This window comes from Bos grunniens, chromosome 3, assembly GCF_055505025.1.
Source record: "Bos grunniens cultivar Pamir isolate PY7600 chromosome 3, Bosgru_T2T1.0, whole genome shotgun sequence".
NCBI lineage: Eukaryota > Metazoa > Chordata > Mammalia > Artiodactyla > Bovidae > Bos > Bos grunniens.
In genome coordinates this window covers 16,765,269-16,782,043 of record NC_141167.1, presented here as the reverse complement: position 1 = coordinate 16,782,043, position 16,775 = coordinate 16,765,269, and the positions used below count along the sequence as shown (strand labels likewise).

General features: G+C 55.5%; 1 protein-coding gene across 6 annotated transcripts in view; it reads left to right on the top strand.

The window, feature by feature from the left end:
- HIVEP3 (HIVEP zinc finger 3) overlaps positions 1 to 16,775 on the top strand; it is a 560,729-nt gene that overhangs the window by 537,414 nt on the left and 6,540 nt on the right. For 4 of the 6 annotated variants that reach the window (XM_086382277.1, XM_086382245.1, XM_086382256.1 and 1 more), the window contains 2 exons: positions 8,791 to 8,966; positions 15,293 to 15,379. In XM_086382277.1, the coding sequence (XP_086238403.1) occupies positions 8,791 to 8,966; positions 15,293 to 15,379 (263 nt within the window). The remainder of the gene's footprint in view (positions 1 to 8,790; positions 8,967 to 15,292; positions 15,380 to 16,775) is intronic. The other 2 variants (XR_015156914.1, XR_015156913.1) reach the window with 1 other exon arrangement.

Below are 16,775 nucleotides of genomic sequence, written 5' to 3'. Positions count from 1 at the left end.
AGCGTGAAAGGCCCTGCAAGTCAGGGCCTGCTAAAGGCTGGGGCACCCCCATGTAAATGGGCACCTTTAAGAAGTGCACCCCTTGTTGGTAGTTTCACTTCTCTGAACACAACAGGCCCAGTTTCTGGCATCCTGCCTCCCTCCCTAATGTCACTGTCTGGTCGGAAACAGGGCCTTGGCTGCATTCTTTGGGCCTGAGCTGGTTTCAGCCCAGGCTGGGTGCCTGCTCGGTGGTTCTTAGGCTTCTGCACTCAGTCATTCATTGCACAGCGTCTCAAGTCATCGTATTGATTCCTTTAGAATAAAAGCCACCTCCTCTTTTTAGACCTGAGTGCTGTGTGTCAGACCCCTGAGCTGCTGTCTTCAGGGCAGCTGATGCTGTTTGCTGTTGTCCCCCTAGAATGACAAATCACACCAGAAAAATTGAGAAAACAGCCCAAATGGCACAGATGCAAGCCTGCAAAATAGACATGGGCTGGCCTCCGTGGTGGGAGTGCTTCTGAAAAGTGTAAAGAAGGCTTCTTGACCTGCCTCCCCTCCTGTCTCTGTCAGGCAGCCTCGACTCCTGGAATCTGTGTCCTCTTTCCTCTCGCCCTTGCCTCTGCCCCATCTTGGGCTCCATACAATTACACCACCATCCCCCAGCTTCCAGGCCTCCCAGCCCACTCCATCCCCAACCCTGCACCAGATGGGGACTCCCAAAACAGGAGTCTCCCCAGTCAGACCCGATTCACCCACAAAAGCCACCTAAGACCCACCCGATCCTCCATGGTACTTTGTGAGTTGTCTGTGTTACAGGTTCTCTGTCTTTATTTTACCATCTTTTAAGTACCTGTTATTCATTCTGGAGACCAAGGTCAGAGTCTTATTTAGCTTTGCTTTTCTGGGCCAGGCTCAGACCAGGCCTTTGTAAGTATTATTGAGTAAATACACAGAATACTGCTTAAAATAGACCCTGCTCTGTCAGGCTCTGAGCCTGGGCTTGTATTACACATGTGCCGAGGAATTCTTGGCACAGCAGGTCTGTCCCTGGACCCCGCATTAAATGCCCCCCACCCCTACTGGCTCAGTGGTAAAGAATCTGCCTGCCAATACAGGAGACCCTCAATCAATCCCTGGAGAAGGAAATGACAACCCACTCCAGTGTTCTTGCCTGGGAAACCCCATGGACAGAGGAGCCTGGCAGTTCATAGTCCATGGGGTCGCAGAAGAGTCAGACATGACTAAGCAACTAAACAACAACCACCCCAGATGTAGTGATGTGACATGATTTCTGCAGAATCCTGACAAAATGAGAGTCCGTAATGTGCCCCGAACCCCGTGTGAACTTGCCCCATGACCCACAGCTCAGCTTCCCCAGTATACTTGTCACCAAAGGGTGTGTTCCCAACCTCTTGGCAACAGAATATTTTTAGCAGATACACAGCTCAGTGCCACCTGGCGCTTGCTCCTCTTTCCACAGACATCCCTTCCTTTCTGAGCCTCACCCAGAGAGCAACGAGTCACTGCAAATGAGCTGGTGGGCTCACTGTGGCCGGACCTCCGGGGGGCCAGTGACCACCAGGAACCAACCCTGAGCCTCACTTCATGGGACACAAGCTGCCCGCAAACATGGGTCTTCTCAGAGGAACAGTGAGCACATTTCTGGCCGCATCTTCCTCTCCTTTTGCATGATCATACCCAGGCTGTGTGCCCCTGGGGGAAAGCATATTTGGCTACAAGATCATAATACAATCAGAATTTTGACAAGACTTTAAAATATCCAAATCTGGAGGAGAGTTGAGAATTTTTAGAATAAAATATTAACAATATATGAAAACATCAATAATATACATTCAGAACAGCCTCCTCAGAGCTCAAATTAGGAAGGTCACACCAAGGTCATTGAGTTTATCCCCCTCATTCAAGAGAAAAATGAAGCTTGGTGGAAAGAGAAGTCATGGGTTTAAAGGTCAAGACAGGTATCTACTAGCCACATGACCTTGGGGAATTTACTTTGAGCCACAAGTTTAGCTCTGAGCTAAATCTGCCTCTCCTATTTTGCTTGCCTGAAACTGTTTTTTTTTTAAAGAGGAGATTTTTAAGTCTTAAAATTTCATAGCAACATGTGACCTTAGTTCAAATTCTGATTCTGTGAACCTGCTGTCTGTGACCTCAGGCAGGTTACTGAGCCTCTCTGTGACTCCATTTTCTTATGTATATAGGAGGATGATTAAATTCCCTGTGTCACGGGGCTACCTTGTGGTTTAAATGAGGAAAGGTATGCAAAGCATTTAAAATAGTGCTCGGTACCAAGTAGGAGCTATCTAAGGGTATGCTAATATTATTATTATTTTAAATCTGGATTGGTGGTTTTCTTGAAAACCCAGAAGATCTGGCAGCCTCATACAACACTTGGCTGGAAAGGTGTAGCCGCTCCCCCTTTAGAGAGACTGTGCCCTGCCTTCTAGCTCTCAACCTCTCCCTCCTCCTTGTACCTCCTCTGTTTCACTCAGCGGGTGTGGCCAGCTCACCGCTCCTCCCCAACACGCTCCCTCCCTTCTAGGGCCCTGAGCCCCCTGTTTGGTCAGGAAGCAGTATTTCTGTTTATTGGATAAATTTAGAGGATAAACAGGGCTTCCCTGGTGGCTTAGACAGTGACGAATCTGCCTGTAATGCATATGACCCAGGTTGGATCCCTGGGTCAGGAAGATTCCCTGGAGTAGGGAATGGCAACCCAGTCCAGTATTCTTGCCCCTCTGTCTCTGAGCTGCCATAACCACTCATTCTCTTGCTCCAGGGCCTCCCGGCCTGGCTTCTGGGTGAACAGCACTAGTGGCAGGCCGCTCAAGACCTCACAGGGCAGCTTCACTGCTGAGTCTTCATCTTATGCAGGGCCCAAGAACAACAGCTCACCTATCACCTTGCCTGAGATGCCATTTAATTTCCACTGCATCCCCTCTTCTGGAATCCAGAGCAGAGGGATATGCCATCTCCTTTCAGAGCTGTGCGCTGAGTTCCCAAGTGCTTGGGCAAAACTTCAGGTTTCAGAAATGCCTACAAAAAGGCTGGAGCCACTACCCAAGGGGTCACGTGCTGAATGGTCAGAGTCAGGCAGCTCAGCATCTCCAGTGGCAGGACTGGAGGGGAAGCTGCTGAAGGCAGGGGGTCAGACTGTGTCATCCGTAAGAGCACTGGGGTCAGAGCTGGGTTCCGGTTCCTGCTTCACCACTTTCGAGCTGCCTTTGTGGCTTTGGGCAAGACACACAACCTCTCTATTTCTGTTTCCTTCTCTGTCAGATGAAAATAATAAGACTCCCATGATGAAGGGATTGTGCAAGATTCTCTTTCTTTTCCTTTGAATCCGTGAGTCTCAGAGCTGCAGCATAAGAATGAAAACAGACCCAGAAGATTCTGGCAGCTCCACTCCCCTCCTGGGAGCCTCACTCCCCTCCTGACCCAGGGCTGTGGAACAGGAAAGCTGCTTCCAGGCGAGGGTTCGGGACCCCTGGTGCTGAGTAGTGACCTCAGGCCCTCACAGCCCTGGGCCTCAGGCAGTCAAGCTCAAGGTCTCTCTAAGACATTTTGGAATCCACAGAAACAGCTTTTTTTTTTTTTTTTTTAAGACAAAACCAAGCATTTTCCAGACTGGCTGACATCCCTGGCTCGTCAGAGCAGCAAAAGACAGGCAGGTGGTGGGGCTCAGACAGCCGTGAGTCAGCTGTACCCAGGCTAGGCACAGGTAGGGGGCCAGGAGGGCACTTCCTCTGCGGCTGAAGGGCTGCCTCAGCTGGAGGGTGGAAGGGCCAGCAGACCTGGGAAGCAGGACCATGCCCCTGGGCGCCGCACCATGCATTTCTGGCTTCCTTCCCTGGCTCTTTGCAGGGCATTTCTCTGCAGCTGTCAACACCCTCAGTCCCATCCAGCACTGGCAGCCTTTCAGGAGGGCTGCAGAAGAGCAGTGTTCTTCTCTTTTTTTTTTTTTTTTTTTAAATTTAAGGACCCTGTTCCTGGGAGGCCGGCAGAGCCTTGTGGAGAACAAGAAAGAGCTCGCGGCTGGAGGAGGTCGGGCTCTGAGACCTCAGTGTTCTTCTCTGTCTGCAGTCCTACAGGCCCCTGGGCACCCCAGAGAAGGAAGGTGCTAAGGAAACCTTGGTCAGCATCACCTAAAAGCATCCAGGCAGCGTCTGTGCAGGGGCAGGGGGACAAAGTGGAAAAGTCGCTGGTGGTGTGATCTTGTCCACATCACTTGAACTCCCTGGGCCTTGGTTCACATTTGTATAAAATGGGAACAGTGGCCAAGGGCTGGTGGGAGGGCTGAATGACCTCAAGCCTGTGGCAGTGACTGGTACACCTAAGGGCAAAGTTTGACTTTTCGCTGGAAGGGAAGTGATTTTTCCAAGGTTGCCCAGCACGTTCACACAGGAGCCAGGACTCAGATCCAGCTCTCATGCTGACCTCTCCATGCACAGAGAGGTCCCTACCAGAAAGTGGGGAGCGTTCTGGCAGCCAGTCCACCGTGGTTGGGAGGGACTGGCTGTGTGCCACGTCCGTGGGGAGCCCACAGTGTCAGGCTGAACTTGTGCTCAGGGACTCGTGAGAGCATCTTGGCTGAGGGTCTCTAGCAGACATGAGGAAAGAAGGCCCTGGCTTGGCTCCTGTCTGTCCAGCAATGCCTACCGGGCACTTGCAGGGCATCAGGCACTGTGCTAGGCCCGGGGGATGCACCAGTGGTCTGAGGCAGACGTGTCCCCCCTCCATGGGGCTAACAGGGACCACCCTGTGAGAGGCCACGACAGTACACACAGCTCGACAGGTGCCGTGAAGGAGGAGTGGGTGGGACCCCCAGGCCCACGGGTGTGTGAGAGAGGGCTCTGAAGGAAGGGACCCATTGGCAGAGCCCTGAAGGAGACAGACAGACTGTAGCCCGCGGTGGCTGGCGGGGGTCGGGGGAGGGAGTGCAGGGGGAGGTGGAAGGCCAGAGGAAAGGGACTCAGAGGCACGGGATGACATTCGGTGTGGTTGGCGGAGAAGTGCCGTGAAGGGAAGAGCTGGAGGGGTAGCTGGACCAGGAGGTGCCCCGGGGCCTTCAGCACCCGCTGAGTGAGGGGCGGGGCTTTACCGGAGCGCAGTGGGAGGCGCATTTGAGTGGGCCCTTGGGCTGCGAGGAGCTGCCGGATGGGCGGTATTTGGGGAGAGTTCCCTCTGGCTGTCTTGTGAAGACAGCAGGGTAGGAGAGAGGATGGTCTGGCCTGTGGCCGCCCGGAGGTGGGCCTCCCTGGAACACATGTCGCATGTGGTGTTGACGGGCCGTGGTGATGGACTGACCGACAAGACTGAAGGATGTGGAGGCACCAGGGATGCTGGCCTGGCCACCACCGGGTGTGCATGCCATTTACTGACGCGGGGACCCAGGAGGCAGTGGTATAGGTGGGGGGCATGGAAACAGGATTCTGGGAACGTGGGTTGCAAGGTGCCTGAAGACCACCGGGAAGACGCCAAGGGGGCAGCTGGATGTACAGCAGAGCGGTCAGAGCTGGAGAGACAAGAGGAGCCTTCAGCATCCAGGGGGAAAGTCAGGTGTGTGTGGAGGAGCTCACCTGGAGGCAGGTGTGAGGGGAGAAGCGTGCAGGTTGGTACAGGCAGGGAGGGTGGGGGTGCAGAGAAGGAACTTGCCGAGGAGACCCGGTCACCAAGCCAGCAGGGATCTCCAGATGGTAGGCAACGGGGCTGACAGGGTAAAGCCACTGTCACTCAGATTTAGCAGCCCGTGACATTGACAGGAACAGTCAGCAGGGGAGCTGGGCTAGGGTGGCGAGGAGGCGTGACTGCCAGCAGGACGGCCCTTTCCAGACTTGGGCTGAGAAGGGAAGCAGATGGAGTGGTCGCTGGAGCCGGCTGAGGTCTGGGGGGCGGGGGCTGCTGTTGCTTGGTACCAAGAGGACCGAGCCCGCGCGCACAGTGGTGGGATGTGTCCAAAGGTGGAGGCCTGAAGCTGCAGGGGAAGGGGTGGGATCTTATAGGGAGACCCCTATAAGGGGCCATCCAACCTCCAGCACAGACTGGAGGGACTGAGCCCGGGCTGGGAAGGGGAGGAGGGCCCAGCCGACACCGGACAGCTGCCCCACACCTGTCCCTGGACTTGGTCTTTTGGGAACCACCAAGCTGCACAACCCCAGTACTGGCCTTTGAGGAGCAGAGAAGTCAGAGGCTCCAGGCTGGCCAACCAGAACTGCCCTCTCCAAGTCCTGGGAGCCCAGGGGCCACCCTTCCCCTGCTCTCCATCACCTGACTGCCTCCTCCTCTCACCTCTTTTCTCTGGCTCCCCAGTCACATTCTCTCCTGGTTCCTTATCAGGATCTCTCTGCTTGGGGGTGGCTTTTGGCACCATCCTTCTACCCACCCTTACCTTTGGGTGCTTCCTGGGCCCTCTCACTATCCTTTTTCTGTTTTCATACTCTCTTGAGTAGTCACCTGCCTCCTCACAAAGCTGCAAGTCCCATCCTGAGTCCCATGGAATTCTGGTTGTGTGTGGACATTCCTTCAATTCTCTCATGAGCATCTCACATTCAGTAATTAAGGACTAGACTCCGGTACCATTTCTCTCTAAGCCGTGGCTGGTACCACCTGAGCTAGCTAAGTTGAAATCTTTGTTCCTCCTGCCTGGTGCCCCCTGTATCATCCAGACAGCCACCAGGATTTGTAGATTCTACATCCAGAAGGCTTCGAATCCCTGTCGTACAACACGTGTGTCTTGAACCCAGACTGTTTCTCCTCTTGCAGACCGTTCCCCATGGCACCAAGGAAGTATCTTCTGTTGAGACTTTATGTTTACCTTTAAGACAACTTTAACCAAGTCTCAGCTTTTGGGCATGGCATTCAAGGCTGATGGTGATCCAGTCTGCCCTGCCCACAAACTCTCCAGGCATCTTAACACTCATGCCTGTGCAGCTGGAGTCCCTGCCTGGGGTCCTCCCTTCTTGCCTCCATCTCTCAGCATCCTCTCTAGCCTCTCCCAACCCAAGGCTGTGTCCCAGCAGGCTGTGCACTTTCCATGCAGTGTGACAAAGTGGTGTCTGGGGTTGTGTACCTGCCTTCTCACCCCACCCCCCAAGTCACAGCACCACCCTCGGGGGATCGAGCAGAGTCCTTTCTCTGTGTACCTGTGTGTCTCCACTTGGGCACCCACCTGTGGTTTAAACTCGCTATTGAGGGAGAATGAAGGGGCTGAGAGTAGCCAAGGTCGACGGACTGTCTGCCTTCCTCCGAGCTGTCTTATGTACAGAGGGAAGCACACATGTGGTAGAAATTGGGGCATCTGTAGGCCTGGGTGGGAGGGGGTGAAAGACAGGGGACCCATAGGCTCCATCGTGGTTGGAAGTGAGAGGGGAGAGGCTGTCATGGAACCTCCGAGCAGGGCAGTGTGGAAGTGGTGTGGTGTGTGCGTGCATCTGAGCGTGAGCACTGGTGAACACTGTGCCTCTGCCTGCCGGCTCCCTCCCTCAGAGACCCCTCCTGCAGGCCCATCCTGGTGACATCCTCTCAGCTGTGAGCTGATGGTCTCAGTGGAACAGGACTGAGTCCCAGCCGCTGTCACTTCCTCACCTTCCCCTACTCCAAGTCCCCTCCCTGCCTCTCTGAAGCCCCACCCAGAGGCTGGGTGGGAGGGAGATGTACAGGTGAGTGTGGGCATAGGCAGGCCTCCTGCTTGGCATAGGAGGCACACTCTGCAGGCTGAGAAAGCCACACCTCTCCTAAGGCGCCTATGCCCTCGGACCCTGGGTCTCACAGTCAGAAAGCTCTTCTCCTGGAATTATGCCAGGATTCCCTCCATGGGCCCTGCCGCAGCCTTCCCATCCCTGCCAAGACACTCACACGCACATCTACAGTGTTAGGCCAACGTGGCGTTCTGACAAGGACGGTATCGAGTGAGCTTGTGGGACTCATGGGTTCCTTCTAAGTGGAAATAAGAGCATTCTGATTCACGGCCAAGAGCGCAGTGGCCCTGAGGCCCAAGCAGGCAGGCCAGCCACCCCAGGAGGCACCCGCAAGCTGTCGGTACTTCCTGCTAGGACCCCAGGTGATCCCCGGAGAGAGACCTGGTGGCTGGAATCTGGGTCCTGAGAGCTTCCCGCTCGGCTCAAGACGGAAAATACTGGGGAGAGAGCTTCGGGCCCCGGGTGTCTTGACTCTGAGGACCGGGAAATAAAGTGCCCTCCGCTCTCCCGTCATGTGCGCGTCTGGCGGGCCTGCGAGCAGACTGTTTCGGTGCTGGTCGCCCCTCGTGGGGGATGGACAGGCTCTGGGGCAGGCAGATTCAGAAGTTCTGTCCCTTTCTAGCTGTGGGAGCCTCGGGCTCTCCATGGAGGTTGTGACTGAATGTGGGCAGGTGTCCGGCACAGGGTGAGCATGGCTCAGTGGTGGCTGCCGGAGCTGTGGCTGTCATCTCTTTTAGTCTCTTTGTTGCGCGGTGGCCCAGAGCGGCTGCTCTTTGGAAGCAGAAGCTGGTGCTGAGGCTGGATCTGGGCCAGAGACCCTCTGTGCCCCTGTGGCTTCCCTCCCGGCCCGGAGCACCAGGGCCTGTTGCCTCTGAGGGAGAGGAGGGGGTGCACCCCCCGCACCCGTCTGAGGTCAGGGCAGGTGCAGAGCTCCAGGCGGATTCCCCACCCCTGGCTGTCTCTGCTCCGCGTCCCCCTCTCCCCCCGCCCCTAAGAGCTGGATGTGGCCAGGAAGCGCGTGCATCTTCTGAGGTGGGAACCTGCCTCCTCTCCTCCTGTTTTGTTCCTTTACCATGACGCCTGTTGCTCATAGGTACAAATCAAACGAAGAGTATGTATATGTGCGAGGCCGCGGCCGAGGGAAATATGTTTGTGAGGAGTGTGGAATTCGCTGCAAGAAGCCCAGCATGCTGAAGAAACACATCCGCACCCACACTGACGTCCGGCCCTATGTGTGCAAGCACTGTCACTTTGCTTTTAAAACCAAAGGTAAGAGACGGTCAGCGGAGCGCTGGCCCTGCCCGCTGCAGGGAGCTCCCCTCTGGGAGCTCCAGCACAGAGCCCGAGGCCTGGACCTCTCTGCCTGGGGCCTGAGCAGCCCTGATTTCCGGGCTCCCCAGTTACAGAGCAGCCCACTGCAGACGGGGCAGTGGCACCGTCGGCTGCCCAGCCTGTCCTCTTAGATCTCACACTGGCCCCGTCCACCCTCCACCTATGCGATTCCCACCACGGCCAGGCAGTGGCACTCCAGCGCACAGCTCCTGGTTTTGTATTTGATCTCATCACCCTGCTTCCTTTTGCATGTCTCCTTAGCCCTTTATCCACCGACCTGATGAGTTCCAGCATCCACACTGGTCACTGCCACTCTTGAGTTTGGAAATCCATTCCACCCTGAGCCACTTAACACACTTGCATGGTCACTTCTCATGCCAGACTTTGCCTCCACCTCGCCTCACCACTCAGACTGTGTTCCTGCTCCACCCAGCTTCTCCACAGGCCTCAGCACTGGGCCCGGCTCTCCCCTCACCTTGACTGGCAGCCCTGTCATTCTGCCCTGGCCACGCAGCACCTCAGGGTCAGCTCAGGCTCTGGCAGTCACCTGTGAGAAGAAGGCAGACTGGCCAGTGAGGGTATGAATCCAGAGGGCTGTGTTGGATGATGAGGGCAGCCATGGCTGCTGCAGCCACCCAGGACCCAGGCGTGAACCAGTGAGGCTGAGTCTGCGAGGCTTGGACAGAGTGTTTCTCTATCCTCCCACGGGCTGCTCCTACAGGGCAGGAAAGGCATCGTGACCCACTTCTTCTTTCCTGGTAGCCGAGTAGACCAAGGTGCCTCAGAGGGAGGCCTGGGCTCTCAGTAACCCTGGTGGCTTCAGCCTCTTGTGTTTGGCAGATTCCTGGCTCAGGATTTGGGCACGAGGGTCCTGCCTTCCCCTTCGGGCAAGTTGGGGGCCTCCACAACAGCCCCCTCCAGGGCCACATGGCTTTTCAGTGGATGCAACTTGAGAGCAGGTTCGGCTTTGGTGCCCATTAGCCTTCCTTTTGTGGGTATAGCTGCTCCCAGAGAGAGAGGCTGGGTGGCTTTGAGGAGGCCCCTCCGGACTTTGAGTCTTCCTTCTTCCTCCTCCTGATCCCTTCCATTCTGTCAGTGCTAGGTTGGGGGTCAGTTTATCTCACCCCCTCGCTCACGGCCCCCTCTCTGACTGGGTGCTCATCTCTGATCTGCTGACCCCATTAGCCTGTCCTCCTCTGTCCTCGGCGCCATCATTCCCAAGTGGAACTCGAACTTTTCCGCCAAGGTTTTGGTTCGAATACAGGCGACCATCCTCCTTCCTTGCCCTGACCCTCTTCTTTCTTGGTGTCTCATCAACAACAGTCCAGAGGGCCCAGAGAGGACCGACTGGCCTGCAGCCCAGCCATGTGCAGGACAGCTCGCCTAGCAGGCCTCGGTCCTAGTCGTGGGCTCCGTGCCCCACACACCCCCTTCAGCCCCACTTCCTCTGGCCTTAGGGGGCCAGTTGGGACTTTCTGGAGGAGAGAGGTGGAGATTCAACAATTGGATAGCCATTGACCAACAATTCAGATAATGGTCTTTGACTCTGAATGCCAAAAGCTGTTTGTCCAAGCCCCACCATGAAGGGAAAGAAAATGAGTCCCCCCGCCCCTGCCCAAGCCAGAAATGACTGTTAAAGCTGGAGCTGTAACTATCAGCTAGGACCCCTGCCTCTGGGGCATAACCCCCACCACCTTCCTCTCTTCCCCTTGTCTGGACGGACTGGCAAAATCAGGTGGCCTCCAGAGTGGATCACTGCTGGCCCAACTCCCAGGCTGTCCAGCGGACCACACCATTCTGTTCTCAGCGTGACGAGCCCAGTCCTGAGAGCGCCCCCTCCACCGCACCCCCACCCCCACCCAGCCCAGGGCCACACAGAGCTGCCTACCATCTCGGGGAGCCATCATCCTCTATGTGAGACTGGAAAGATCCATTGAGCCAAGTCCCCAGCCAGAGCAGTCTCCCAGAGCAATCTCTATTCAATTCTCTCTGGCTTTATTGAGAGCAAAGGCCTGGTCTTTTTCTGCCAAGTCTGAAAGAGGTCTGGGTCCCTGGCAAGAACACCCCTTTTCCAGGAGATTCCTGCATTGGAAGCCACATAGCTGAGCTATCTGCAGTCCCTTCCTGGGTCCCCCTGAGCCCTGGAGGGTCCAGAGCACACAACCTGCATGGAATGTCAGTGGGCCCTCTGAGTGCCCAGGGGGCGGAGCCTGGGATGAAACCTGGGGGTGGAGCCCTGAAGGCCCCACCCAGGAGGATTTCCTCTCACCCTGTGATGGGGCATGTGCTGAGCTCTCTGCCAAGGCTCCTAGACCCTTCTGAAAGACAAAAACCTTCCAGAGCCAGAGCATTGAGTGCATCTGAGATAGTGGAATCTCAAACTCTGGGAGGTAGAAAGGGGCTAGTATGGGCGGTGACAGATGGAAGCAGAGCCAGCTCACTCTTGGCTCTCTCTGCATGAGGCAGGAGAGTGAGGGAAGCCATGAGACACTGAAGCTCCCTTGACTCCTCAGACCCTTCAGCCATCAGCCCAGATACCAAAGGAGCTACCCTCCTCTCAGGGCTCCTGCCTCCGTCCAACTGCCTCCGTCTCCTCCCTCCCCTTGTCCTTGGGCTCAGACTCGCCAGGCTGCATGAGAAATGAAGCTGGGCCCGGTGGTCTTCAGGGCCCTCCGTCGCCACTACCTGGCTGCACCGGCTAGGGAGCCTTCCTGTCCGTCTCTGTCCGCCTGTCTGTGTCTCCGTCTCTGTGTCAGACGTTGTGACAGCAGCTCCGGTCCTGGGTGCTAGCACCGGCTTGTCTCAGTGAGTGAGGCCGGGGAAGGCCCACTGGGATGTCCCTATGGAGGTCTGGGGTCCTGTGTCCTCTTCTGAGAAGGTTCCCCGAGGCCAGCAGAAGGGCTGTGGTGGGTACAGGCCCTTGCGCCGATCGCCTGCGGACAGAGCTGGCAGTTTGGAGCAGCCCTCAGGGGCTGAGGGAGGGTGGTTGGTCAAAGCCCAAAGCCGAATGGGGTAGACACGGTTTTCAGCTTATGCTCTTGGTGGAGGATCCACCTGTGTTCCAGATGCCCATCATTTCCATCCGCTTGCCTTTCCTCCTTCATTCCAGGATGGTCAGGTTTGGGGTGAGGGGGCTGGGATGATGTGAAAAGCTGTGAACTCTGCTTGGAAAGCTGAGGCTCTGACCCTTGACAAGGAAATGGTGTCCAGGCCAAAAAAAGACACCTGCAGCCATTGGTTCACCTCCTTCAATTCACAGAGGAGCAGGCAGGCATACAGAGGGGACACTCAGGGAGGGTGCTGGGTAACACTCAGGGCTGCACATCCGCCCCTATGTCCCCATGGCCTATCCCAGCAGCCACTCAGACTCCCAGCTCCTCCCTGCAGCCTCCGGGGCAGGGGCAGAGGAGAAGCTGGTGTCCAGGGGCTGCCTGGTGCCCTCTCCTGGGATTGCTGAGCCCAGACAGACTGGTGGAGGCATTTACATCTCAGCCATCATCTCAGCATCTCTCTCCTCCACAACCAGTGCGTGGCTGTGGCAGAGTCTCCCGGGTACTCAATGAACACTGACCGTTGGGGCAGGGGGGACACACAGAATGGGAAGGAGGGAGGTTCCATGCAGTGGCATCTGCTCTCTGCCAGGCACGCTCTGCTGCCACTCTACATGCGTTTGTTCGTCCACTTCTCCCAGCATCCCCATGAGGTAGGTACAACTTTACAGTTGCAGAAACTGGGGCTCAAAAGTTTAAGACACTTGCCCAAGAACACATAGCTAGCAAGCGACAGAGCCCAGACTCAGACCCAAGGCCACCAAGCTCCTACATGTCTTGGTCTGTCCCACCAGTATGGAGCACGCAAGGCACCTGCAGTCCTGAGACCTGGCTCCAGACGGGGCTCTGCGCTAGCTGGCAACGTGGCTTTGGCTGTTTGGTTCTCCGTGATGGTGAACAGGAGCTGTCCCAGAGCATCCCGTCACCTCAGACAGCGGATTATCTCATCCAGTGGCATCATTAGCACCAAGGCCAGGAGTCAGAACAGAAGCAGGAAGACCCTGGGCCTGGTAGGGGGTGGGTCACATGGTCTGGGAGGTTCCTCCCGACACTTTACTTCTGTGATGAGAAGAACATTTCCCACTCACGGTTATTACGCGCCCATAGTGTGCTCAGCACCTAACTTGGTTGAGTAAGAGACCCAACCCTTCCGGACAGAACAGCGCCAACAATAATGTCATAGCCAAAATGAGCAGTGTGCATAGTCCCCTGGGGTCTGGGGTATTCGGGGGATGGCAGGCTGGTCTCAGAACCTCAGGGGACGTTTGGTCTCTCTGGCCTATGTAACACTGCAGCTGCCTTGACCGCCCCCTGACATCCTGCTCAGGCTTTGCCTACTCACAACAGTGGGGCCAGAGGCCCATGATGTTGGACAGGGACGTTGGGGGTCCCCCAGCCCTGGGATGACTCTGGAAGTTATGGCTGTGCTCCCCATTTGGCCAGGAGTAGAAGATCCAGTTTTCTGTCCAGTTAAAGGAAGAAAATCTGAGGGAGAGATGGAGTCATAGACCAGGATGAGCAGGAGGGAAGGGGCAGGAAACAGCTCCTCTCCATCACTGCTGCCCTTGACCTGCACACCTCAGGCAGCCTCAGCTTAAGGCTCCTGTTACCTCTGAGCAAAACCTTAAGGTTCCTTAAAATTCTCAGAATAATTAAGAAAAACCCTTTGGTTCATGCATGGGTGCTCTCTCCCTAGTCACCCACCCATCCTCCCGTTGATCCATGTCTCCCATCCTCGCATCCTAAGAGCTTGTCTTCCTCTCATCTTCCCATCTTCCCCTCTCGTCTGCCTCTCCGCCTCTCTCCTTTGTCCTCCCACCATCCACCCTTCCATCCTGCCCGTCCTTTCATCCCCCTCTCTGTCTGCCTTCCCTATTGGGTGTGCTGCCTCCATCTCTCCATCCAACCAGCCCTCTCCCCCTTTCCCAGGTCACCTTCTCTTCCATTCTCCATCTTCTCATCTGTTTAGGGATCTACTCCCCATCTACCCTTCTATTTATTTTTATCCTCCATCTGTCTGTGCATCTGCTTATCTGCTCATCGAGTATCCCACCCATCTGTCTGGATTCTCCCTCTTCATCCTGTTTGTCACTCCATATTTCCTCTTACCCACTTCTCCATCCATCCATCTATCTGTCCACCAATCGTTCTATGCATCTGTTCCTGGAGTCCCTTCTTCTCTCTTCCATCCATCTGTTCAAACCTGCTAATAAGATGAGTGAGACAGAGTTCCTGACTCAAGGGCCTTGTGATGTATTATATGAAGGACCATGGAAATATAGCCATCCCTAGAGCAACAGTGAGCACATCACAGTTGGAGGCGATTGGTGAGCCCAAAGGAACATCGTGAGGCATCTGGCCAGCATCCTGAGGCGAGCTGGGGCTCTCCTGCCGGTCCTTCGCAGAGCACTCCTGCCCATAGGGCTTTGTGACCTGTGAAGCGCTGTGCACACGTCAGGAAGAATCGGTGTCACAGAGTTTCCCCTGATTCCACAGAGCTTCTGGCTCTGCTCTTCAGCCCACTATGGACAGAGTCAGCCACCCCCCGAGGGCTTTGTAGTCACGGGGAGGACGGAGCCTTTGCTCAGCCTTCCCTGTGCCCACCACCCTTGGCCATGTCTGCATGGCAGTGACTTTGGAGGCCCAGGAAGGGGACATGACTCTCTAAGGAAGTCAGGACTTGGACCCCAGCCTTGTGGCCCCTAGGTCCCTGTCTAGCAGACTTCGCTATGCTGTCTGCCCTTTCTCCATGTCTATTAATAGCAGTAACTTTGTCCTGGTTCCTCCTCCCAAACCCTAAGATCCCTCCCTGTGGGCTGGCCTAGCAGTGTCCTCAGCCAGAAGGACATCCTCAGCACTCACTCCCATGCTAGTTCATGGGCTGGGTCCCTGCTCTCATCCCAGCATTTGAAATGATCAGTAATCCTGTCACCAGCTCCTGGGCCCAGGGTTAAATCAGAAAAACTTTTGCATATGACTTGTCTTTTAATCTCCTTTTGTTTTTTTAACCAGCATCTCAGTTCCTCATTATACCCTCTGTCCGCTCACAGCCCCTCACCCACCCTACCCCGCTCCTCTGTACCATCGTGCACGGCGGCCGTGGCTGCACCCCTGACCTGAGCACGCGGGCAGAGTGATGTCCAGGCGCCGCCAGGCGCCACCCTGGCCCCCTGCCCTCCAGCCATGCCTGAGTCTGTTCTCATTCCTTTCCAGGGAATCTGACTAAGCATATGAAGTCGAAGGCCCACAGCAAAAAGTGCCAAGAGACGGGGGTGCTGGAGGAGCTGGAAGCCGAAGAAGGTAATGAATTGCCAACTCCCTCCTCCCCTCCCCCCTGCCCACCTTCCCCTCCCTCCCCTGGCCCCCTTGCCCGCCCTCCCCCTCCTTTCTGTCCTCCTTGCCTCTACTCCCCCTCCCCTTCTCCTTCCTCACCCTCTTCCTCACCCTCTTCTCCAGTCTTCCCAAATACAAAGAGACAAAGGCTAAGTTCACGGAATGATGGCACCCACGCCCCTCCTTCTTACAGCACGCGCCTGGAGCCAGAGCACTTGAGCATTGCTGACTGTCATGCAGGTAGAGCACCCGGCACCCGGTGGGTGCTCAGTGAATGTATGGTGGTTACATTAATACACGAGTATTATAGTCAACATCGATTGAGCATCCACCTGTCAGGCATACTCTAGACACGTGCCGTGGTTACCTTGGCAAACCCTCACAATGACACAGTGAGGTACATACTTTTATATGCTCCACACCCACACTCACACCTCCACACTCTGGACATGGGCTTGGTGCTCAGGTCTTTTAGAGCTAGGGGCTTTCAAGAGACCCAAAGCCAGGCAGAGCTGACAGCCCCCTATCACCTCTCAATCCCACCCCACGTCCCAGCACCACACCCCAGCCTCAGTCCCCCAGTAGCAAGATTAGAGCCATATTAGGGCCAGTTTCTGTGAACACAAGGCAGAGTGGAAGGTGAGTCCAAGTCAGCATGTCTGGCTGGGCCCTGTCGGGCCTCAGCATCCAAGAAGGAGGCCAGAGCAGCTCTGGGGGGTAGATAAGCAACCAGAGATATTCTTCTGCAGTGAGCAAACCTTTGGCCAGATCCCCTAAAATCAGGGTCAAGAGAGTGTGAAAAAGAGAGGTGTGTGTTCCTGTGTCTTGTTTCTTTCTGTTTATCTGATTTGGGAATGTATGTGCAGTCTTAAAAACAAGTTAGATCATATTTCCTTTTAGGTGAAATGAATCAGCTTTATTGAACAGAATACAGTAAACTCAGAGCTGTGGCCTCCAAAATGAGAATGTGGGGTTACTGAGTTGATCAAGAAAGCACGTCAAGCCATTTACAGATGTCTTATTAAGTCCTCATAACTGTGGTAGAAACTGGTGTCACTCCTTTTTAAACTGAAGACATTTATTAAAGCTCAAACAGGTTATGGAAGTTGCCTGAGGTCAGACAAAAACCACTCCATGTGGCTCCATGCCACTCCAGTGCCTGGTGGGCTGGACAGGGGAGCTGCACCCAAGCCCAGAGCCCTGCCTGGGTGGGAGGCAGGGTGTGTCCACTAGCACCGCACCAGGGGTCCACTGGGTAAGTTCAGCTTCATTTTCCCAATGAGGCCGAAAATGATGACCAGATGACCTTATTTGAGAATGCATGAAATCAGTGCAGTCGTTCTAGAAATAATTCCTGCCAGCA